The sequence below is a fragment of the Acipenser ruthenus genome, chromosome 42 (assembly GCF_902713425.1).
Source record: "Acipenser ruthenus chromosome 42, fAciRut3.2 maternal haplotype, whole genome shotgun sequence".
NCBI lineage: Eukaryota > Metazoa > Chordata > Actinopteri > Acipenseriformes > Acipenseridae > Acipenser > Acipenser ruthenus.
Window position 1 is genome coordinate 7038651 of NC_081230.1, and position 26792 is coordinate 7065442.

Consider the following 26792-nt stretch of genomic DNA (forward strand, 5'->3'; position numbering starts at 1 on the left):
ATACTATCGGACCCAAGTACAGTTTATTGACTTTGCCATGCAATGAAAGTCAAAACACCCTTCATTAACTGTGTGATTTAACAGTGCTCCTCATTTAGCGTATGCAGGTACGACCATGAACTTTGATCCAATGTGACTTTGGTACAATTTGTCGTTAGTGTGAGCTGACTTGGGTCGATTTGACCCAAGCAAACTGTTCACATGATAACAAAGATGTATTGTACATAATGAATTTTGTTGCTGGCGTCTTACAATTGTTACAAAATATCACAGTACAAAGTATCACATTACAAAACATCACATTACAGAATATCACATTACAGATAAGAGCAGTTATAAGGTACAGTAAAATCACGAGAAAATAAGCTAAAATTCAAATAAGAGCAAAATAAAGAATACAGTAAATAATTACATTTAAGAGCGAGTTCGACAAAGTCGTGACTAAAAGTTTTGCATTTTACAAGTGTCTGACGAAAGCTCTGGGAAGATTCGCTTCTCCACGAGTATCTACACATAGAAAATACCACATTTGTCTTGTGGAGAAAACAAATGTGTCTCCTTTTTTACAGAGCCATTCTGTTTCCAGTTTAATTTGTGTCTGCCACTTTCTATCTCTGGTTTGTGGTCACTGACTCTGTATTAAGTTAGAATGTGTCTGCATTTTTAGCTGTAGCAAGGCAATCTGCCAGTGTGGATCCACTGAGAAAAAACTCTACACAGCCTGGCAGCCCATCTTAACATATCTCAGCTCAAACCTCCTTCTTTCCCTTGACTGTATACTGCTTTTGGGTGGCCAGTCACCAAGCTTCTCTTTCCTGTACTGCTCTTAAGCTTCGGTAATCTGAATTTAACATATTCCGAACCATGCTATGGTAATGAAATGCATGCTCATAGCAGCTGTAGAAACTTCAAGATCTGATGTAAAGCGCAAACCATTTACAGTTGTCTTTCTACTTGTTATTCAATACAGCTGTGGCCAAAAGTTTTGCATCATCCTATAGAACTAATTAATTTCGCTTCATAAAGTCAAATGAAACCTGCTAAACAATGTTACGTTAACATATTGAATTACACACCACTTTGTAGTTTACCATACACTTAACATGGCTCCTGGTAGACTTTTGCAATATCATTTTGTAGTTTCTTTGATTACATGATGTTAAATAACATTTCTAAATTATGTTTGTAGAATTTTTTTCTCAATCCTAAAATTCTATGTGATGCAAAATGTTTGGCCATAGCTGTATGTTGTTAATGATTTATGATTAAATAATAATTGGGTATCAGAAAACCTAAAACAAACACTAGACATTTTTAGTATTTCAGATCAGAACGGATATGTAGCTGGGTCAATATCCCAGCTGTTTCACATCAGTCTAGTATTACTGTAAAACTGAATTCTGCTTCCTTACTATCCATTATTCCTCTGTTCCTGTTCTTACACTGTGATTTGACAATAGTAACATTACTGAATTTAATTTCCTCTTTTATTAAGCGTTGTTTTTTTATGTGTCAAAACTTTAAAATTAATAAAGGTTTCATAAAAACTAAATACATCTAGACCCCCGAGCCATTTCCTTTGCGCAGCGAGAGGCCTCAAAACATGTAGTTTGTCAGCTTTAATCCCGTCGCGCTCCATTACTTTTTTACCAGCCTAATTAATTATCGCACTGTCTCTCGTCTAATTTCCTGGGCAACCACTAGCAGAATGTTTATGAGTCGCTGTGTAGACTGGGAGTTAGTGCCTGGCTGCTCTGGTGGTATCTTTAGGCTGCAGCACAGTAAATCAAACAGAAATATTGGATTAGATGAGAAGAGGGTTTCTTCATCCTGAAAACTCCCCTGTGTGAACATAATGGAATGGTCCACAATTAATGACTTAATGCAGGTGTGGAATGTATAATCTTTTTTTGGGGGGAAAGGTGGGGGGGGGGTATTCTAAAACACAACTGAGTATTTAAAGACAATACCCTTCCTAATGCAATATGAAGCATGTATTGTAAAGTATTTTAAATGACAGATCTTATACACCACACAAAACATGGGCTGAATAGGACTGAAAATCTGACATGTATTTGTACAGTGTAGTGTTTCAACATGTTTGTTTTTTGGTGTGTGTGATTTGCCCCTTAAAAAAACTGGATTAAATGTATATATAATATATATTTATAACATGTCTTTATTATATTAAATTGCATGCATCATGTTTTTCATCACTGTCGACAAAAATAATTGTTAAAAACGGCATATGTCACTTGCCTTTCTGCTCCATTAGGTCTGTAGCTCTTGGCTGTCTGTTTGTCACTAATGGTGTGCCATACTTGAGAACCGTTGTCATGGAAACCAATACGTCACCAGAAAAATAATAATTAAAAAAAAATGTTTTTAATGGTTACGGAAACCTTTATGTAGACCAGATGGTTGAACTATTTATTTCAGGACGAAATCTTACAAAATACTTTTCTTGTCTTTTTTATCTAAATGTAGATGAATTTGAGTGTTCATGAATCTCTAGTGTCCTACACCACCACAGCTGGATTTGAACCCATGTCTCCAGAGGTGAAAGCCTAGTGCAGAAGCACTACATTTACCAACATTTATTTATGCAAAACAGAAATGCAAAAATATCCTGTTGTTCCTGACGAGTTCACTTCAAAGCTGACAACAACAAACACAGAAATTCTTTGAGAGGTCGTGTTGCTGTAGTAACAGGATTTTTTTATTACAATGTGGGCTCGTCTGTTAATTGAAATGTCTTTGTATCTTTAATCTGCAAATAACATCCCTTTTGTTGTTTGGTGAAACATTACCGAGCCGAACTGCAACGAGAACTCAGTCTGAAAATTATGAAAGCTTAAAGCTTCAAATGTTACATATTTGTTCCGAAGTCATTGAGACTGATGCTCCAATGCTGAGTTATAATCATTACCATCAGATAGGACTTGTTGTACAGCTACACTCGATGAAGACACGCTATGTTTCGAAATGAATCATCTTTTTTTTTTTTTTTTTTGTTCTAATAAAAATGTTTTTAAGTAAGTAAAATGTCAGAAGATTTTGCCACACAACATCAGTGGTCACCCCTTAAAGAATATAGCAGAGTTTTGGTTTTTTTTGTTGTGTGTGTCCAACAAATATCAACAATCGAGCGAGGTATGCATGGTTGGTTTACTATTGCTAAGAACTATTTTATGACCTTGTAGAGATATTCTTCAATATACAAAGTGTCTTATATTGGACAGCACCTTTTTTATTTTTTATAAAAAAAGATTTTATGTGCATGAATGCCTTGATTGTTATTATATTATCACAATTTCTCTCTATATCTGTCTTTACTTGGCTTTGAGCTTGCTTTGTCTGAAATCTAACCGTCAAGCACTGAAATTCCTTAATGCAGTCATGTGACAATGCAACCTTTCAACTCTGCTGGCTCAACCAATAGAGAGGGCGAGTGGGCGGAGACAAGTTGAATGGCCATTTTGTCACATGATTTGAATAGAAGTCCACGTTTTTCATACACGTACAGCCAGAAAACAAATGATAATAACTCAATATTGGATAAAAAAAAAAGAACCCCAAACCACTCTGAATGACTGCAAAGGAAGGCATAGGAAAGATGAAAAGGGGCATGTGAAGGTATTTTCTCTTTAAGAAGTGAGACACTGCAATAACTAAATAACTAATGCAATGCCTTTGTTATGCTGTACAAAACCTGACGCAGAACATGGCAGAAAACTTAACAAGATTGATGCCGTTTTTATTGTTGCATTCAAACACAAGAGGCGAGGGAGGGGGCCTGCTAGACCATGGAAGAGGGATCAATAATACCTTAACACCTTCCCTCAATACTCGTCGCGGGAGAGTGGACCTCAATGAAGCAGAAACCCTTCACTGTGACACCCACTTTAAAAGCATGTCACTTTACTTTTTACACAGCAAACCCTGCCATTGCTCTACACAGAAGGTAGATGGAGACGACACTAGCGTTGTTGGTTTCTTTGCTCGTCTGCATGTCGAAAACGGCTGGAGGTTAAAGGGTTAACATCAGCTGATTTTAACAATAGTGACGGGAAGGGTTACAATTCAGATCATGGCATGACCTGTTCTTTTTATACCAAGAGACTGGAATTAAATGTCACCTAGCGTTGTCCCCTAAGAAATTCAATTAGTGCCTGAGAGGTTTCTGCTAATTCTGGTAATTTATTTGGGATATTCTCTCAAGGCTCTTGTTTTTGCAATAGTGACATTCTCTTCACCAGTGTCCTTCAGACTTCAATTTGCTTTTAATGTCATAACCTTAAAGTCCAAGCTTTTTTTTTTTTTCTGGCAAAATTTAATGAAAGGTTTCAAAAACAGGTTTCACATATTTAGGAATGTTGTTACCTATGTCAATGTCGAAATAGCAGCTTTATTTGAGTTTCCTGTATTATAATCACGTATAACAAATAAACCACTGATACCGCTACGGATTGGTTGTAATAGTATATAGATGTCATCCACAGAATGGAACATAATTATTAACATACAATGTTTGGGTTTTTTTTAAGTTTAATAGCAATTCCTCCGTATGATCTTAATTTTTGTGATTTATAATATGTTAATATATTATGGAGGGTGTCTCATATTATAAGGGACGTCATTTCTAAAAATTTGAGCAGCCAGATCCTTGCCCAAACTGCACTTACAATAAAGGCTGATCAAATACAATCAGCATTTCAAACAATACATACAGTACATATTTGCAAAGTTGAAGACATCCTCTTATAAAAGGTATTTTTGCATGGTATATATTATGGATATATTATGAATAGTTTGCCCTGGTTTGCCATGTGTATTACTGTGCTTTACCATGCTTTCACTATGCTCTACTACACTTGGGTCCTTTTAGTGCATTTTGTTTAACTTCTGTAAGTCGCTTTGGATAAAATCGTCTGCTAAATAATAATAATAATAATTAACAAAAATAAATAATAACTCCATACATACATTTACCAAGTAATGATGCCACTGTAGCTACCACAAAACCATTGCAGTGTCACTGCAGTGCCAGTGAAGAGATTGGAGCGTGCATAGATTGGAGACCTTCTGTTAACAAGAATTAAGGAGTAATTAATAAGGTAATTGCCTTTAAATGAATCTGCTTTCCATTAGGAGCTGGTTATATACTTAATGATGAAGCATTAATACAATGTAGTAATAAACGATTGCTTGAATTCCGGTAACATGATCATTCTTGGGTATTGTACCATATCGTGGCATGTGTTAGCATTACAGCTGCAGCTCACGTTTACATCATTTCCACCGAGGTTCTGGTAACAGCAGCAAAAGAAGAAAAAAAAAAAAAAAACTGGAGGAGACGGGTTAAGAAAATCACACAGACACATACAGACTGAGCACTTTGCTGTTGCTATGGCAACTTGGTTTCAGTACCTAAGGGCTTGGAATAAAGGTGCAGTCTTAAAAAAAACAAACAGATAAGAGATTCTGGTCCTGTTGTCCCATTGACCAAACACAACAACGATTTCTTTAATTAACCTGCTGATCCTTAGAGCTCCCAGCGGACAAAGGACCCCCGTGTCATAAACGTGTGTGCATGTGAGTTGGGGAGGGGGGCTTGTTATCTAACGTTGATGGGAAAGAATGAAAACACCAAGTGACAGTCTGTTTTAAGGTCTCAATTTTCAAAAGAGTGCTGAAGACTATAGCTGTTGTTTTTACCCAAATGTACCCAATGTTTTTTGTGGTGTTTGTAATTATTCAGAATGGTTCAAGCAATTACTTGAATCTTACATGAGATACCGAAACCCTAGTTAAATAAACACACTGAATTAAATAAGCATCATTTCATATAGAAAGGAATACGTTCCACTTTGATAGTTACACGAGTAAGGGTGCGTGTGTGTCTGCTTTTTTCCTAGATGGCAGACCAAAAAAAAAAAAAAAAATCCTAGATCGGTTGCATTCTTCTAATTAAACATCTCCGAAAATCGTTTACAGCACAGCCAAGACAGCGAAGCAGGGTCAAGCGCGAGGTGTCGCATCCATTTCTCATCTGTAACAGCAAAGCAGCAGAGTAGAGAGAGGTGCGAGGGGGCTGAAAGATGATAGGACAACGGTGCAACACATGCAATGTGCAGCCACGCATGAAAGGAATCTTGCCTACTGTGCAGTTCGTGCAAAAAAAAAAAAAACGAAACAAAAGCAATTGCTTGCATGGTTTGGAAAAGGGGAGACACAAACGTGCCAAGGTTCCAGTGCCACAAAGAGGAAGACATTTAAAAGGATTGCTATTGGAATGTTTGCACTAGACCTGCTTTTTTTAGCACACTTTTTCTGAATGTATTTTTTTTAATGCTTTGCATTTGTATTTCACCCATGCATTGTATGTGTTCTGTTGTGCTCAGTGAGCAGTGTTGTCTATGTAACTGTGATTAGTTTTTTGTTTTTAGTTCCAGAGCTTTATTGTAAGGGATTTAATATCCCATTCAAATAAACCATTACCATTTTTTGAAAACTTTTTATTATTATTTTACGATTATGCTGGACTACCTTAATATCAATGGCAGTCTTTGCTGGGGATTCTGAAGGGAGCGTCGCAATGGCTGTGGCGCTTCCGTGGGTTTGGGTGGCAAAACCGGCAGGGACTGTTTCTCCTCATCTCTCTACAGCGAACCCTGCTGGCCAGGTGCCCAGTGAGCGGACACCTGCAGGGCTGGCCTATGTCCTCCAGAGGTCAGTAGCTCGCTGACATCCGCCCTCTTCTTCCTGAGGACCGTACTGTATGTGTGCAAATGTGTCTTTGTGTGCGTGAGTGAGCGGGTTGCAGTGTGTTTGCATGTGTGTGTGTTTACATGACTCAATTACGTCTCCTTGTTTTTTGTTCATGTTGTGTGTATTGCGAGTGGGTTGCGGAGAAGGGAGGAATGTAATTCAGAGGGACGGCCCTGGCAGAGGAGCAAAACCAGGGCTGAGCACTGAGGCCATCACTGACGATTAGAGACAGCTGGGAGCGCTGGGATTCAGTCATGGGGTCATGATTTATTTAGCCGCTGTTACTGCCTCCTCTGTGCAGTAAACCAGACCCTGCTATGGTATCTGGTCCGGAAAAACTGCAAAGCATAAAAAAACAGATCATTCTACCTGTTCTCAATCTGAGCTTTTTCAGGAAGACTGCACTTCAGTGGCTGCAAAAAAAAAAGGTTTCTTTGTTGCAATGAAAGTATTAGAGAGTGAGCAGCTTCCAATTTCAATCAATTTTTCCCTTACTATTTTACGATGTTTGCAATTAATCTGAGTGGTTCGGGGTGGTTGTTTAAATATTTATATAATATAAATATATCATTATTTTTCTATAAATCTGACTCGGATTTGAGCTCGTCTGGAGAATCACGTGCCAGGACACATGATTAGAATGTGGGAGGCTGTTCAGTCCCAAACAAGCTCCAAGCAGATCCACGTCAGGTAAAGGTTCATTTAAAGAAAAAATACATAATAATTCAATATAATCTTCTATAAAGTTGCCTTGAGATCGTCTGGAGAATCCTAAGTGCCAGGACCGAACAGCCTTCCTCATTCCAATCGGATCCAGCCACAATGTGAAAGGTCATACTGTTTTATTGAACGGAATGTGGAAGGCTGATTTAAAGAAAAAATAATTAAATATTGCAACAGACTATTTTGACAAATCAAAGGAATCGCAGTGATAGGAACCAAGAATACACATTGCTGGTAATCAATTGCATACCATATCTGGATGCTGTGGTCTTCTGAATAGATACGGTTGGGTCTTTACAGGGTAATACATTGGCATAGAGCCTAGAAAGTACCATAGTGGATTAAAAAGCCTCAACTCTCATCACACTCACACACCCTCCTCCACCGAAGCAGACTGTATATGTGGAAGACAGCCAAACACCTGGTTATATTATCTCCATCCAGCTCGAACATGCTGATCTGCATTGTGCATTCTTGCTATACTGCCGACATAGTGCCGCAGCTAATACTCATTAGGACACTGCCTTCCTTTAAAAAAAAAAAAAAAAAAGTCTGCTGTTGCCTGGCAACAGGGGCTGACTGAAATTGCAGGCTTTAAATAGCTTCAGTAGAAATATACACTACAACTGTACTACAGTACTCCTTGGTATAGACTACACTGACTGAGGGCCCACATCGCAAGCCAAATTATCATTTAGAGATATTTTAAAATGCAGTTTAAGATATCGTAAGATATGTAAATATATCTTTAAAACAGTTTGAGATATATTACATTGAATTACAGACATCTTTAAAACATGTTGAGATATCTGCATTGTGCAGCTTTTAGAGATCTGAAATCATTGTAGGCTATCGCTAAATGACAGTTTGGAGTACCATGCTAGCAAAATCCACAGGGTTTACCCATAGCTACATATTATTTCATGACATCTGTAAATCAATTTTGAGATATCTTCATTTAATTGTTAGATATCTCTCATTGATTTACAGACATCTTAAAATGAATTTGAGATACAGTATTTATCCATCTATTTTAAGATATCTAGGGGAAAAAAACATTTCAAGATATCTCTATATTTATTTTTGATATCTTAAAATGATTTTGACATCTTCAAATATTTAAATATCTCAATTAATTTGAGATATCTCTAAATTATTATTTTGCTTGTAATAGGGCCCACAGCTAATGAGCAGACTCATTAAGATATCCATAAATTAATCCTGATATATCATAAAACGGTCTACTTTGAAATACTAATTTAGGGATACATTTTATTTACGATATGTTACATTAATTTACCCCTAGATATATCACAAATATTTAAGTAGACGCATCCTAAATAACTGAATGATATCACAAATGGATTTTAAGATATCTTAAATTAATTTTGATATACCTTAAACGCCATACTTTCTGACATCTTAAAATTAATGATATATTATATGTCAAATGCATTAAGGTTAGCGCAGTACTAGTTTACACAGGTGGTTAAACAAAATATTAGGAGAAAAAGAAAAATACTCTTTACTTATCCCGCTGAAAGCTGTTCGCCTACTTTTCCTAACCGCTCCTGGCACACAAAACAGGGTGCTCTGAACACTCCCGCGGGCTCTAATTAAAACTGAAAAAGATGGCTGCTCAGCACCGAGTTCCGCGTTGCCTGGCAACGCCGAGCTCGCCGGGTTGAATAGCAGCGGTGCGGGGAAAGCATTACAGAATTTGCGGCGGATGTCGAAGAATATGTTAAATTTAATGGCTCATTTCTCGCAAATATTGGATAGTCCTTTTCCCGAGGCTTTTTTTTTTTTTTGTAAGTACATCAAAACTAATTCTTTATTAATTTTTAAGCTGCTATGACTTTCTTTTTTAAAACATCAGACGAAAAAGGAGACCATTTACATTTTTGCAGTTACCAATATATGGATTTAATACAAATTATTGAATTATTGTAACACCTCGCTATAACAGTACAATTACCAGATACAACTGGCACTGAGGGTCTGACTCAGTATAAGCCCAGTTAAAATTAAAAACAAATGCTTTGAAGATAATTTATTTTCATTATTGAAACTGGAATTTGAATTTCGCAACGGGAGTCCAAATAATAATGTTGGCATTCAAAACACCTACCAGTCTAGTAAATACAATTATTTACAAATTTGGTTGACTTAAAGGCAAAACACTTTGGAATCCATACCTTTTTTGTATGCTTCTTGCGAAATAGGCCTTTTAAAATTCAAATGGCAAAGGAGCCCACAAACAAAAGGAATGCATTCTGAGTGAAATAACCTGTATGTGTGACATACTAACAAGCGCAGTGCAGTCATATGCTATAGTGCAAGAAACACCTAATTGCCAACTCTTTAAAAGGAACGCTAACCAAGGTTTTAAAATGCATTTTCACATCTCTTACAAACAGGAGTGCTACCACTGGTCCAATTTCTCTTCTGTTTCATTGCTTGTGTTGCATCTTTGCTTGTATTTTTAAACAGATCCCCCCTCAAAAGGGACGAGCCTTGATGGGCCAATGGCCTTTTCTCTTTCCTTTTACATGTTCTTATCTTAACTTACACTTTGAGTAGGACTATGCAGATATCTTAAAGACAGGGCTGTAATAAGAATAACAATTATAATAGTAATTTGCTCTTGTTTTTTATTTTACGAGAACCCCTCGATGGAATAGCATGATTATTATTATGATTATTATATTTATTATGTCACAGGGTGCAGTGCATATGCTGTCTAGGGATGCCAGATTGGTACACTGCACAACAGACCAGCCTGAGGCAGCATGCTATTTTATATCAGGGGCTGATAGAGTGTTAACACAAGTTTTTTGACTCATTAGCTAACACAGGGATGCCTTAAAAAAAAAAACAGAAAATGACATGTAAACTTATGAAAAGGTGCGTATTTGTATTTGAATAAAGAGACTGGACCAGATCTTTATAACACTGGATATATCGGTACTACGCCTAGCGAAACAGAGCTCAGATTCAGTGTGATGCTCTTTTTATAGAATCACCTCCTGATTTCTAAGCTATTTCTCAAGCGATACGATAGGGGGATTAGTACTGCCCCAGTGAGCTTATTGTTACCCCCCGGCCTCTTCTACTGTCTGTTAGCACACGGCAACCCCCAACACAGACATCTGATCACTGAGCTGCTAATGCGGGCTAACATGCTGTACAAATTCATATGGATGTGTGCTCAGCAGCAATCGAGCTCGCAGCATTTCTCTTCTACCATTTTGCATATTCCGCATAAATGAGACGGTTTCTGAAGCTGGCTGTACTGGGATGTCTCCTTCAGCACACAATGCATTTGCATATTTGCTGTTTCCCCAAGAAAGGAAAATATTCTCAACCTGCCCTTGTCAAAGATTACCACGGTCAATCTGCATGCTTGTTTTGCCATTTCCCCCAGTGTATTGACCATAGTTTGACATGTTTTTTTTTTTTTTAATATGCTTTGCTACACCCCACAGGGGCTTTGCTATGCTTACCTATGCTTTGCCATGCTGTCACTACATTATCATTCACTTTGCTATGCTTTTGCTATTGTAAACGTATTAGGACCTCTACCTAATATCTATGTAAGAGCACATGGCATAGGCTGTACAAGGTGTTGGGGGGTGCAGGCAGAGGGTTGTGCTAACAATTGCTGAAGCTAATTAAGCCATCAGGATACAGCATTGCTGATCCGCAATCATGCTGAAGTAACCTATTCATTCGGCCCTGGAGAGTAATCAAGGGACCCTGGGTATCCAAGGAAAACAAGCTCCACTCATCGGTAGATGGGTCCTAATAAAGTGGCCAAGCAGTGTGGAGTAGTAGTTAGGGCTCTGGACTCTTGACCGGAGGGTCGTGGGTTCAATCCCTGGTAGGGGACACTGCTGCTGTACCCTTGAGCAAGGTACTTTACCTAGATTGCTCCAGTAAAAACCCAACTGTATAAATGGGTAATTGTTTGTAAAACAAAAAATAATGTCTTGTAACAATTGTAAGTCACCCTGGATAAGGGTGACTTACAATTGTTATTAATAAATAAGTGTAAGTTGAATGAATGAAGCGTTGAACTAAAGGCTTGAAGGGGAAGTGACTTGATATTGTTGTTGCTATTGCAAATAATAGGCAACTTAAGCCTCCATTGTTTGTCACTGGGATATCAGATGACATTTTCTGCATATTTTCCACCAACCTGTCCAGAAAGATGTCCTCACTGTAACCTTAAGCCTCTTGGATTGCACCAGACCTCTGCTGGGTAATACAATGAGACTACCATATACCGGTCTTTGAAAAGATTGCAATTCAAGGTCATTCTTTCTCACCAAAACACAGGCACAAGTGTCCATGATACATTTCCATTTGAACCAGGGCTGTCCAATCACGAACCTGCAGGGCCATTCCACTCCAGGTTTAACAGGAAAAATGAGATAATTTTGGGTTTAATTAGTTCAATTAAACAATTTCGATCAGGGTTGAAACAATACAAAAACTGGAAAGGCCAAGTTTGGCCACCTCGGCTGTGAAACCATTTTACTCCCAATTATGCTCAGTGGCATCTCCAAAACAGTACCTGAACTTGGGCTCCAGGGACTCAAACGATGCAGCCGCACTTTACCAAATGAGGCGCTTGGGGCGCTATAACTTCTAACTTCTTTTCTTAGTGGTTTGGCGTGTTTTTTTTACACATCTTAACAGACCCGTTGATACCCATCCTGGGCTATTCAGAGATAATACTGGGCTAGCCCTGAACTAAGCACTAGTCCTCACAACCCCCATGCATTAGCTATGTGATGTGCAAATGGATCCAGCTTGGCCCATCAGTACACTGGGAGAGGCATAACCCATTTACACCTGATTATATAGTCTTTCCTATACTGCTGAGGGTCCCACAGAACTGCAGGCTGTATTGCTTTTGCATGTAACATTGTGATACCATTGATCGGTGCACATAAGAAATGCTTGTGATCCCATTATTACCAATGGATCTTTCAATGGTGCTATCATTGCCATTGCATTGTCACTATTATAATTCCATTAACGATCCACAAAATGGCATTTTGGCAATCTGGGGAAAGCATAGAGCTTATGTTGTTTGGGAAATAATGTGTTTCTCGTCCACTGTCCACAGTCTAGGTGAGCGTTGCATCTCGGTGTGCTTAGCTGGCGGCTCGCTGCAGGTTTTTCACAGGTTTGCTTTGGCAGCTTATCCCTTGGCCGCTGACGCTTCTAACTTGTGGAATGTTCCTTCCAGATGTTGTGTCTTCGGACAGCTGTGTGAGCCGTGCCAATGTCACGTTCAGATGATACAAGCTATCAGCCTGGTGATATTCCAACAGGAAGAGCAGCTATGCCAGAATCGATTGATAAGATTGAGGGCAATGAAAAAGACTGTCTGTCACCAAATTTATTACGTTTTCCTTGTATTTTTAAATTAAGCATTGCTGAGTGTTTAATGGTTAGGGATAGAATGGACCTATTGCTAGTATAGCTGAATGTTGTAGAGAAGGAGAAAGAAAGAAAAAGAAAGAAATGGAGGAAGGAAAGAAAAAGAAAGACAACGAGGAATGACAGAAAGAAAGAAAGAAAGAAAGAAAGAAAGAAAGAAAGAAAGAAAGAACGAACGAACAGCAGGCCACTTAATTAAGAGCACTTACTTACACAAGCCTAAGCAAGCTTTCCTGGGGATGGTAGCAGTGTGTAAATGACTTCCTAGCCCCGGGACGGAATACAATGTGTCGAATCTTACAGGTCAGTCTCTGGTTCTTAATAATCCCCACATGTGTTCCTAAACAGTTGGATGTTTACAAAAGGCTGACAATTTGGTCATCCTCCCTGTGCCTTTGAAGCTAATTGCCCAAATTCGGAAGGGGATTAGCAGGCCTTGGGGGGCTTTTCCGTGAACCAGTGGAGGCGTGATCTAACAGGACTTGATGTGCTTACAGCACTTTGTAACCAATACCAAGAATCTACTGGAGCTCGCTAAAATAATGTGAATGAGCTGTGACTGTGGGTGAGCATGCTAATAGTAACAAGGGATACAGCGTCCATGTTAATGCGTTGGTGTAAAGTCAGCGTCTTCAGGTTTTCAATTAACAAAATGAATTAAAACACACGTATTACTGAGATAAAAGTATTAAGCGGATTTACTACCAGACCACATATTACTAACCTTGAATGAGGTAAAGAGGTCAATTTACAGAAAATATCTATAGAAACAGGGTTAGGGATCTGACAAAGGGAATATTTTACACATGCTATGAAAACGGTCCTGCTATTTTGGAATATGTGTAATGATTTACAATTACATCTCCCCTTCGATATTTTAATTAGTAAACCATGTCTAAATTCCTACTCTGTGTATTCCTTGTAGTTAACCCCTTAAGGTACGCGAGGAATGGAGCACTTGTTTAAACTGTTTCATCTTAAAACACATTTGAGAGCGACTCAAGTATCACAAGGAGGACAATTTGGATGACCAGATCCAACCTGTTAGTACATTTTAAACCCTGTTGCGTCCACCTCATTGCAAAAATAAGAAGGTTAGCGTGATTTTATTTATGGGACACGTATGTCCCTTGTACCTTAAGGGTTCAAAACAGTTGTACTAGTCCTCACAACCCCCTTTCATTAGCAAAGTGATGTGCAAATCTATCCAGCTTCGTCCATCAGCAGTCTGGGAGATTCATAAGCCATTTACACCTGATTATATCGTTTTTTTTTTCCATACTGCTGTGGGTCCCACGGTAAGCCGGGTGAATTGCTTTTCTAACATTGTGATACCATTGATAGTTGCACATAACAAATGCTAACACCATTGTGATCCCAGTTGGCACCCTTGCGCTACCACCTCCCTGAAGTACAGAACCAATGCCATTGGCAGGTCCATGTCAGATAATATTACCAAAGGAGTGCCAATATTACCAATTGCTCTCGCCTCCAGTTTCAGCTCTGTAGAAATATTTTTTTGGAAGAGTATTTATATATGCTTATTTAGAGTCTCAGGTTTCACAGAAAAGCGGACTAGAGCATCTTGTAGTTTTGACTACAATATATTCATAGGCTGTATATTAATAGATACGCAAGTGTATTTTTTACTTTCATTGACAAACTATGTACTACAAGCCAGCTGATACAAAGATGCATCCCATCACTATCAGGGTACTGTCTATTATATGTATTATAGCAACAAGGACGCACCTATTGGAAATTATAGACCATTGAGGCATAATAGGAAAGGAACAGGTCCATAATGGCTGTTGGTTGTCTAAGTAGAAGGTGTTGATTAAAGCAGTTCACAGCGCGAACGGCTGCAGTGACATCGGGATGAATGTATCATGTGGTTTCCCAAGGTAGCTCCTGCATGCTGTGAATTACTATCAGCACTCTGAGTACTGTGACATTAACACAAGTCTGCACAAACAAAAAGCCTAGATGGGTTGCCTTGAACACAAGCCACTATCTTTCCTAGATACGCTGCAGTCATAACAAGCGGTTTTAAACTTATAGGACTTGATGGAAATAGAAGAAACGCTAGCAGGGGAGCAGGCTCTCCTTTTACCCAAGTTCTGTCCTTCACGGTCTCTGCGTGTGTTTGTGTTCCCCGATTGCTTGAGATAAAGACCAACGAAGCGATCTCCAATCCAACAACAGTCTCCAGACCTTAGATTACGGGCTCTGCTTTCGTAACAGGAGGAGATACGGCTACCTTTACCCTTGAAATCCCTGTCTTCATGTTCACATTCCAGGTCAGATACCAAATATCACGAATTAACTCTGCTGGGTTAGGATCTCACTTTATACAGCAGCAAGGCTGTCTGTACTGCACTGAGGTCTTCACTATTAACAGCCAAAAGTTTACATGTATCAAAGAGAAAAAAACATCATGTTTCATGCTTAATCCCTTAGGAAGGAATTTACAAGTACTGGTGCCATAAGTCCACCTCTGTAGTTTGGTCTTCTCAGGGTTCCAAATTGAAACTTTTAGGTAGTGAGAGATTTAACTGCTGATATTTTTTTTATAATTTTTTAAATTCAGCCCAGAAAGTCTGTATAGTTCAGGAGAATTTATATTAAGATGCGAGTTGACAGGACCAATAGTTCTGGATCTTGTTAGCTTGTTAACGGGTGCAGATGTACTAAGCTTTTGCATTAGGTTTGCCTCACTTTATTTTATTTCCAAATTGGATAATAAATGCTTGAGTGGTCCAAAATTAATTTAAACACTTCTTTTTTTTGCATAACAGTTAAGAGCTCAGTGCGTGCCAAAAACCTGCAGCTTTCACCTTTTAAGGTACAAGGAACACGTGTGCCTCACAAAAAAAATGCTACCTTTCTTATTTTTGCAATGAGGTGCACGAAACAGGATTTAAAACGTGCCGACAGGTCGGATCTGGTCATCTAAATTGTCACTTTCAAATGTGTTTTAAGAAAATGTGTTGAGTAAGCACTCAATTCGTAGCGTACCTTAAGGGGTTACAAAAAAAAAAAAAAAAAAAAAAAGCTTTTTCAAATGTGAACATTAAGGTTTTGTTTAATCTTATTCTATTAAGCTTGCAAGGCACCACTTTGCTTTGAATGGCTTTTTAGGTTTCCTGACTCATTAGTACCTCCAGCAACATTCCAGAAGGCTTGCACTGCGAGTAAAATAAGCAACTGTCCTTATCCTGGCACAGCTTCCTTCCCTTTTGTCTTTGATGGTTTCCTGTTACCGGAATGCCTTGCAGTGATGATACTTAGAAGTTTCTCTCATATCAAAGGCAGTGCATCAGCACTAGGAAAACATGTCGCTTGTGTTTCCATGATGCATGCCTTGTATTTCGCTAGGAGTTGCTCTGTGTAACACACAGTAGTGCGCACATTTATTACAACACCCCATTGCTTCTGTAGTATGAAATCAAACCGCTAACTGGAAATCTTACCGATTGTCCAATTTAATTGCTGACTAATAGGCCACACGCATTTCTTTTAAAATAGTAAGAGAAAAGGAACGTAGCCACATGTAGTAAAATGCATGAGACTTCAGATGTTGCTTAAGATGCCCAATTAAATCACAAAGCAGCCCAACATGTTCACGCATGAGTGCCTATTGTTTCTATCACAGATTACTGACCGGAAATGTTAATTCACACCCTGAGGTTTTCATGCAGGTAGGTATATAAAAGGATATTAAATGACAAATCTTTGTTTTCTAATCTAGTTGCACACTGTTTTATAAATGCCTGCCTTGTATACCTTATTAACTCATGTTTACAGTACATGCAGTTCTGCATCTTGGTTTAGTGTATTTATAATACCCCTAAATCAGTGTATATCTCTCTATAAAATACACTATAATAGACCTTGAAAAAGCTTGCCAAAAAATGTACATTAATTTATTTTACTGGTCTGCAATTGATAACCATTTCTTGAACACTACTCTGTATACAACATTAGGATTGTTTGCTTACTGCAGACTCTTCATTGGTCATAATATGGTTAAGATAATTGGAGGTATAATTAAAGCATTTTTTAAAACCCAACAAAAAACTTAAATTGTACATTTTAACTCAAAGGTACAAGGGACTTGCATGTCCCACTAACAAATGTACAAATGGTCAGCCAAATGGTCAGTTTCCGCCTCGTGATACCCGAGTCGCTCTCAAATGTGTTTTAAGAAACTGTTTTAACAGCTCAATGTCTCGGGTACCTTAAGGGGTTGATTTCCTCCTAGCATTTTATTATAAACAGATTGCTTGTATTATCCATCATTACAATGGTTGACCAAACAAACAGAATGACAATATATGCAAAAGAAAAACAAACACATGGTAATATTTAATCTGATATTTTATTAATAAATAAACAACATTACACTATTTTACATCAAAATCATCCCCGCCCCACCCCATTCCAACATTATCCTGGAGTTTTACAAAGATTATAAAACAGGATATGTACAGCCACATTTTGCTGTATTCTTTTTCAGTAGGATATGTTGGAGTTTGTAGCTACAATGAACACTGATAACAAGTCCTCCTTTATTCCGCAAGGTAATCCTTCCCCTCTCGGCTTTCCGAATCCACACCCCCTCTGCCTGTCGCTAGACAACGCAGAAGAATCCAGCGCATGCCCAATCAAAAGTCTCTGTGCAAATCGCTTCCTGAAGTCAAAGGTTAAAAGGAGCCGTCCACAGCTCCGAGGCAATTAACTTCAGAAAAAAATTAAATAAAATAAAAATTCAGCCAAATTAATTTGACTTGGTTCTCTCTCTCCTCGACTTGAAATGGAAAAATAACTTCCGGTCAGACAGGTCCAGCCTGTCGCTTTTAAACCCTCATTTCACCCCCCCTTCCCATCAGTCCTCTGTTTTCAGCCATGACATTTTCACGTTGCGTGGTCCGATCGCTTGCTACAGCAACGCTTCTCAAACACAGTTCAGACAACAGACCAGGACTTTCTTTCAATGCAGCGACAGATTGTTCTACCAACATCATTTCTGGTGAATTCTTGTGCAATATGCACCCAGAAAGCTGCTTAACTAGGATCACTCTAGGCAAAAGCCTACACACCCACAACCTAGGCTCGCCAACAAGGGCACTGCCTCCGACACTCGTTTCACAAACAGCCCAGGGTGCCATTCCGTAACCAGCCATCTTGCTTAAAATGGTCTTCTGCTCTCCTCCGAGGACACAAATAAAATAGAGAAATCAATTCATCTGTTGAAACAAAAGCCTGGTCTGTTCTGGAGATGGGAAGCTCTGTGCTAAATGAATGACGCCTCGCTGTTTTGTTTAGGGTAGTGCTGTTTTACATGATGGAGCAGCTCCTGGCTTTCTCTTTCTTGAAGGTGGATGTGATGAGCTCCGATTTGCTGGGCAGGTGCAGCAGTCTCTTGGATAGCCGGCGGGTGGGGCTCGGCTTGGTTTTGGGGTTCAGTTTGTTCAGGCAGGCCAGTGAGGCCGTTCGGAAGACGCTGTGGACGCTCTTTTCCGAGGTGAAGGCTGAACACTCCAGGTAGGCCTCGGCTCCCAGTTGCTTAGCGACGGCGGAACCCTACAACAACAAAACAGCGAACGGTTATTAACCAACTTTCAGAGCACTCCATTTGACAGCATTTTCCTGTTAATCAAGCCCTTTTCTTTTATCTAGTAAGATTCGACCAAGTAGTGGTTTGCAAAAATGTTGTGTAAATGCCAAAATGTTATATGAAATATGCATGTCAAATACAGATGGCCTTGAAGTGTTTAAAAAGTATTAACTATAGAATGCAAGAGTATTTAATAAATACAGTATTAATTCACAGCCTATTCCATATAGGAGTTAGTCTCGTGCATTTTACCATTTGTGTCTGTGTTCCTTTTCTCTTACTATTTTAAAATTGCATGTGTGACCTATTAAAGTCAATTAATTGGACAATCACAAATATTGTTTCAAAGATGTTCAGTTAGGTTTGATTTCATATGCACAACAAATCAAAACAGACGCAATGGGGGGTTTCCAATACATGTGCACCCCACTGTATCTAGCTATAGTTATTTCATACCAGGTGTTTAGCTTACCTGCTCGTGAGAGAGGGGCACTTGCTTCTGATTGGACAGTTCCATTAAAGTGCAGACGTCTGTACGGAGGTCAGTCTTGCAACCAATCAGGAGGATCCGGGTGCTGGGACAGTAATCCAGGATTTCTGTCTTCCACTGCAGGAATAATGAGACCGTTAAATCACAGCAGACGTTAACCTTTTCGCTAGGAATAAAACGAGATTCCAAACACGCTGCTTCTATAAAAAACATAAAACTTGTACCGTTTAAGCAGCCTCTTCATAACTGGACTTGCAGGAGGATGGCTTGGCTAAATGAACACAAATCAAAGTCTATTCACCTTTTTAAGTGCGCTGTCAATGGTTTCCGGGCGGCTGATATCAAAACACAGGAGGACGGCATCCGAATCGCTGTAGCACAAAGGACGGACGTTGTCATAATAAGGGGACCCTGGAAGAGATAAAGAAAAACTGGTTAAGAGAGAAAAGTCAAAGGGTTTGGTATCAAAATGCAGGTTATGGTGTGAAGACAACAAGCCCCAGCCATCTACGCCGCACTGAAACCAGGATCCAAAAGGGTGGCCTTCGTAATCGCAGCATTGCTGCAGTTCAAGTTACAAAACCCCAGGCTCATCCTTATTGCTGCTCTGGGATGCGGTTATGCAAGCAGGTAGAGAGAGAACTGGAATATTTGGCAGAGCCAGACTCCTCATGCTCGGAATTCTAAGCAGAGTGTTCTTGCAGGTTCTCATTTGGTACCTGCAGTACTGCATAGCCATGGCAACAGCCCCGCTGACAACCAGCGCTGTAACATTCATGTTCCTTCCCTAACCTCCCTCACAAATTTTAAGAAGCTGACCTGAATGCTGCAACGCTTGCCCCCTCCTTTCCTCTTTTGCTAACCGTTCTCCAATAAAGTGAATTGCTAATAATTCCCTATCGATTGCGTTGTTGATGGGTTTATTGGATCATTCTATTCTAGGATCCCAACTTAAATGTGTTGCTCTAAGCAGACCCTGGTAAAAATAGCCTGCTAATTAAAAACAAACACAGATCTTAATAAAATGAGAAGCTATCCGTTTTACAATCTGCTCTGCTACAAAACAAGCGAAACTGGCAGGACTCTCCAACCGCCCACGGGAAAGGGGATCAAGACAACGACCTCAAGCTGAAACAAACCTACATTTCAGACGGTAACAAATTACTTAAATAACAAGCGACGGCCCACGATGCACCAGTCCTGGAATTTCTGCAGAGCTAGACCTGCTTAATATGCAGACAGAGGTAACTGCCGTCAACTGTGCAATTTCAGGGATGCAGACAGTGACGGCAAGAATCTCAACGCTGAACACTGAACTACTGTAGTAACATGAAAAAGTGACATTACATGTGTGCATTGACAAGCCACACAATATAAACATGTACATATATTTAAAATCTAGAGCATGATTGTGAGGTATACAAGAATCAGTGCTGGGACAAATCCTTGAATATTTGAACAAATACTGCTTGAAATGTATAAGACAGCATTCGCATTCCTTCATAAAACAGAATTTCTAAATGGGACTAACTAAAAGAGATCATGCAAACCAACGCATAAATGACACCTGAAATGAACACATTCTACTGCATGGAAGGCAATAGGCAATGGTTTTACTGCAATAGGGTACAAATACTATTTTTTCCAGCTAATTCAAAATGAGTTTAATTTTAAATTAATGAAAACCCATGTCCATGCAAGTGTTAATAATGATCTGTAACTAGGTTACCCTAACCTCATATAAAAATGAGCACTATCAGGCGGTGTGATATTACAGAAAGTTCACAAAGCTTGCCGCAGACAGTAGATAAAGCAAGCTTGGCAGATTGCTGTCACTGCATTGTTGGCATGGTCATAGCTGTACACCCAGAATGAATCGGAACGGCTGGAGGTTAAGGGGTTAATCACACCAAGCACCCCCCCTCCATATCCGTGGGAGAAATCCCCAAGTCCCCCGAGACAGCTGGGGCATGTTGGTCTTTTTCTCCACAGACCAGGGATGGAATGTATCGGATTGATAGTTACTAAGCAGAACCTCACTGTTGCTCTTACAATAGAGAAATCCTATTCACCCAGTGGGAGGCAACATTTGCATCAGAAGCCTCTCTTGGGGACTGGGTTAGGAAAGAATGACACTTTTGAAAGGCGGCTATTAAAATATATAAAGGCAAGTTCCACAGGAATTTCAGGGACCATGGGGGGTACTTTTGTTTCCTACAAAGTGGATCTGGCAAAAAGTCATCCTAAATTGAGGAGCAACCTGCTAATAAATTCTAAATCCAAATCAAGGTTGAATAGGACGGGTAAAAGTCAGTTCAAGATTAGTATTGTTCTGGAATCTGAGATTAGATTTTCGCTGGATATTATGAATGATTACACACACTATTCCACAACTGCTTGGTAAGCCATTTACGCAACTAATCAGAATGCTAAAAGGTTTTAGACGTCATCTGCAGTTCATCAGGATTAATTCTATTAAATTAGGGTGGCAAGCTGGGTTTATTATTATATGCAAACATATTGGTTTCATCTATAATCTTTATGTGAAGACAAAGCATGGAAATGTTAACCCTTTGTACACCACACAGCAGAGGCATTAATAAATACCTGATGCGCTAATCTCTACCGCAGAAATCTCTGCTGACTGGGACCAGGGATGTTGCAATAAAAGCTAGGAAAAGGATCAATAATTCAACACTCCCCATGGGAGAACAGACAGCAATGAAGCATTCGTTTCCCTCCAGCCACTCATTGCACTTTTAAAAACCATTGTAACCAATACTAAAAACACATAACCCTTAAAGTCAGGGGTTCCAAATCTCCCTTAATAGTCTTTAGAAGCCTCCGTTGTGCAAGCGTGGTTCTATTTAGAATTACAGTGCAAACCGTGTTGTCAAAGCTAGCAGGAGGTGATCACAGGTCCCAACAAAGGGAAGGCTGCTGTAGTTTCCAGACACAGTTGCTCACCATACCCATGCCAAGACAAGAGCGCCAAGCCCAAAACTAGCATGAAGCAGGAAAAGGTGGCCAAGGGTTAATGCAAGCTTCAACATAATGGCATTCCGTTTCATTTAATTTATAGAATGTTCACACTTCGGCTTTAATGAAGACTCAACCCTATGTTGTTGATTCATCTGCTTGATCATTAAGATTGCGATGTATTCTCCTTAACTAACCTTGTTTTCGGGTATAATTAGCGTTTATCAGTGAACGCTTCATGAACACAAAACCTTGCAGGCTTAAAGCCAAACAAAGGATGCTATTGTTAGTGTTTAAAATCTGATAAGAATCTAGTGGGGTCTGCAGACTTAACCACTTAAAATGAAAAGCCCAATGCATGACTGCTGTAATGTGCGGAGAAAATAAAACGCAGAATGTTGCAAGTCTTTTTACTGAATGTATTGCGCTGAACAGGGTAGGGTGCTAGTGTAGCACCGTTCAAGAAGGATTCAACATGGAGGGCTGTGCTTCCTACCCTGCTGGCGACACCTGCAGACGCCTCCTTTGAAAATGACATGCAAAAATGTGCAAATGTATACAGTAGTCCCCGGGAGGTCGACAAGCATCTAAAATGCCACAACTCAGCCTGAAGCGCTTTGCATTTTAAGAAGTGCGGTCATCTGAGCACCCGACATCAAAACTCGTTACTATCCGCAACGATCCATAAACGGAAAAACTTGTTATACTGTAGTCTATTTTTTTCCCTATTATCTGGACAAAATAAAACATGAAACAGTGCCACAAAAAACAACAAAAAAGTGTGAAGCCAGCTGCGCGTTTTCTTTAATAATCCACACCTCTCTCCAGTGAGAATACCTTCCCTGCTAATTAACTCCAATTAAGAAACTAAACAATGCTAATTCGCCTCAATGAATAGAAATGAAACTATTGTATTGGTTCTGTTGCTCTACTGGGGGGGGTATTTGTTTCAGAGAAAGGGTTTTTCACATTTGCAATGTTAATGCAGAGAGTTTAAGTGTGTTTTAATCTTCAAAGTCTGGCTGGGAGGAAAACAGTCGATTTCAGGGAGGCAGGGAGGGAGGGAGGAAGGAAGGGAGGGGGCGGGCCTTGGATATGCGAGTTGAAACTTTTCATAATCAATTCATACAAAATTCAAGAAGTCATTTGTTGCTACGAGAGAATTACTCTACATAGAGCAGAAAGAAAATCAATATATCGACCCAAACCATACCCACGTCATCACATTCTTGCACTGAAGATGGGTCAAACTATAAACTAATAATTTACTTGCCTAATAGACAAAATCTTACTTAAAAATATATATAAACACACTAGTATATATGACTTGTCTAGGCTGTACTTGGACAAAAAACGGTTAGCAAAAATATTTCTAAAACAAACACTAAAATATGTTTATAATCCGTACATAACACTAATTACAGAACGGTAAAACAATTACCGCTGACGAAGGTTAATGTACACACACCACCGGTAAACCACAATCAATACTTCATTGAAACCCAATATTGATTACTGATCAATTATTCTTACCTGACGTGTCCCAAAGGCTGAGCTCGACTCGGTGGTCTTCCAGCTCGAGACAGGCGGTGTAGTTTTCAAACACAGTCGGGACATAGGTCTGCAATAACAGAGCACACGCGGTTACACTTTATAAAACATGTCACGACACACGACAGCCTAAAGAAACGCGATACTCTGCATGGAGCTACATCCTTGTATACATAACATCGTAAAGGTATCAATACTGTAAATATGTTCTATTTTTATTGGTTTATCTTTTTGTAAAACAGTTTAAAATATTTAAATGTTAACAAGAAAACGATATAGTAGACTAAATGACATACAATACATGAATTGTAGCAGGGTTCAAAAATACCGTTACAATGTAGTCGTTTGCATCGATGCAATACATACACAACACAATTAAAACTCATTAACCGACTGGAATACTTAGACGTATCCGGCATCCGAAGCTTTTTGCACGACAAACCAGAAGCGAACCTGTACTGCGTAGCATTGCAATCTAGCTGTAACGAGGCGCCGGTAGATACGGCATTCCTTGACAACACTAAAATAATGGGCTTGTTCTATTCATGAATAACATGCAACGTGGATGACACTGAATGCATCGTGCTATGTGGTTGTCTTGTTTAAACAAGACGCCTGCATCATTAAACAAAAAAAAACAAACAAAAAAAAATTAAGAATTGCACATACCTCTGGGTAGCTGTCTTTGGCCAGGACTTGCAACATTGCCGTTTTTCCGCACTGAACATCTCCAACTAGCACGAGTTTACACCTCACCACGGCTGGCTGTATACTTCTCCTTTCCTTCATTGTGAACTTGTGTGTTGCGTTGAGAGACCAAAAATAGATATATAGGTGAAGGTACAGTCTTGTTGCTATCAGTCACGACACAAAAATCCCGCGTGGATCGTCACAGTCCCAAACTCGAGCCCTCACAATCTCCTCTGTGTTTCTCTGCAGTGCAGTCTGATGGGGGAGCGACAACGACAGCCTGCTTTAAATAGCCTCTTCAGCCAATCAGATTCCAGTATCTGGATGTGACGGCCTCCGGGGAAATTCAGGCATTTCTCAAAGTTCTGTTGCCCCACCCCCCTCCCCCTCTCCCAAAATCCCCCTTTACTCCTCCGACTATGTTGAAGTATTAGTCAATACGGTACTATGTATTGCAGATAATAATAATAATAATAATAATAATAATAATAATAATAATAATAATAATAATAATAATAACAACAACCATGGCTATTCAAAAACAATGGATAAGCCATGTCTGTGTTTTTGAATAGCATTAGGGTTGTATCTAATGTGATGGACAATGGCGAGAAGTAAATTAAATAGCCGCAGGAATGCAATGTGTATGGTTAGAAATATTTATAATCGATCCGCAAGCACCTTCTTCGATAAAGGTAAGGTGCGCGTCTCGAGGGAGACACCCTTTTTGAATACTAGACGCGCTTGAGTTAATTTAATTGTGTCCTTCGCACCTTTTTTTTAATCAATTAGCATCTCGGCTTTTTTGTTTTCTGCCGCAGACTCAAAGACAAGCCGACGCATCTCTTTTTAATACACGTTTGCTTTTTTTTTGTACTGCAAGAAATACTGTTTGATAAACACACACACACACACACACGTCTGCCGTAAAATAAAACATTGATGCTGAAATTCAATAAACGTTTGTTCTTGTTCAAGCTCTCCTTAACTTTTAACCGATGCAGGAGCCAAATATCTTCTATTTTGCTGGTGGGTAAAGCTGACATCATCACAAACATAGAGATGCAATCCTGGTGTAGTGTCAGAAAGCGGTACGTCATCAGAATTTGATAGGAGTACCAAATCTTAACCCTGTACGTTGTTGCATTGAAAGTGGTACGCTGTCAGATTTTGGTACATGTGCAATCAATTACGATCTTAGCTACAGAAGTACAGTTACCCTTAATTATACATATTATTTTCGCATGTTATTTTCTTAATGGTGGAAAAATATGATAAATGACATTAACAACAATGTAAAAGACGTACCAGATTTGAATGGGCACGTCCCTGCTTTCTTGGTAGAAGTTGCAGTGCGCTGCGTATCACTTAATACTACAACGGTTATTAAACATTTGCATTAAAAATCGCTTCAGTGATTTTTTCGACAAATGTCGCTGAATTAAAAAATATAAAGCAATATTTATGCAGTGTTACTAGATGAAGTGCAGTAAAATGTGGTGCAATACTACTAACGGTATACTTCTGGAATACTCCAGAGAAACCAAAATACTGCATCATTATTGCAGTTTATTTTTCAAAACTATAGACAGAAACTGAACAATAATGGAGGTGACTAATGATGACAAATACTGTAGCGTTTAATAAAGTTAACACTGGCCTTGGTGAGCAGTTCCCTAATGGAAATGTGTTGTCTGTTAGAGATGGGAACCCTAACCTTTTCCATTCAACACATACGCTTGGGATTTTGGGGTCATTTTAATATTGAATGTATCACAGAAACAGTTCTAACACTTAGCAGCTAGTAATAGGTACTGTGATATGTGAAACAACTGCAATGGATGCCACATTCTCAACACAACTTTCTGAAAACACAGCAATAGGTGTCTGCTACAATGTCAATTCACTTATAGCAATGCTCTACAGCGAAACATGTAATGCAAATGCAGTTGTGTTGCTGGTAATGCTGTGGATCTGCTACCCTACTTCAGAGTAAAACACTAATGTTTTAATATCTCAAAGTGAAGTCTCTTGCAGGTACACCAGAGTGTAACCATTAGCCTGTCCCCCTGCAACACACTGCCCCACTGAATCAAGTCCACATTTGTTCTATGTACTGATCTATTTTTTTTTTAACATCCAATAGGGGACCTTAAAATGAATCATGTTCGAAAGCATATTTAAGAGCACAGGGGCGTTTTTAACCTCTGTGCTTTAAAAAAACAACTACCAGGATTCAACGAAACAGAACACGCATTCAGAATGAAGCGACTGGAATGCTGGTACCCCCCTTCCTTGAGAACATTTTGCACAATGATTAATCCGTCCTAAATTATCAAAAATTACATTTCGAATCAATAAAAGAAAAAGCAAACGACAGCATTGGTTCATTTCAAACGATATAATTTGCAACTTGAATTAAGATCCCACCAGTGAATGGAGTGAACATACACAGTGATCTTACATAGAAGTTTTATTTGGTGGGTTTTCATGTCAATTTGCAGGTCACTTGGG

At 39.1% G+C, this 26792-nt stretch overlaps 1 protein-coding gene across 1 annotated transcript; it reads right to left on the minus strand.

The window, feature by feature from the left end:
• Positions 1-17310: 17310 nt before the first annotated feature.
• On the minus strand, positions 17311-24549 carry LOC117400901 (rho-related GTP-binding protein Rho6). The gene is made up of 5 exons (XM_034001253.3): positions 24258-24549; positions 23571-23658; positions 19360-19469; positions 19041-19175; positions 17311-18534 (listed from the first exon to the last, which is right to left on the minus strand). The coding sequence occupies exons 1-5, from the start codon at positions 24375-24377 to the stop codon at positions 18289-18291; spliced, it is 699 nt and encodes a 232-aa protein (XP_033857144.1). The 5' UTR covers positions 24378-24549; the 3' UTR covers positions 17311-18288.
• Positions 24550-26792: the final 2243 nt, after the last annotated feature.

Excerpts from the sequence above, each read along its gene's own strand:
- LOC117400901 (XM_034001253.3), bottom strand. The coding sequence starts at position 24,377 with ATGAAGGAAAGGAGAAGTATACAGCCAGCCGTGGTGAGGTGTAAACTC. Across the intron at positions 19,470-23,570 it reads CAGCCTTTGGGACACGTCAG|GGTCCCCTTATTATGACAAC; the intron begins GTAAGAATAATT and ends TATCTCTTCCAG. Across the intron at positions 19,176-19,359 it reads TTGACAGCGCACTTAAAAAG|TGGAAGACAGAAATCCTGGA; the intron begins GTGAATAGACTT and ends TTATTCCTGCAG.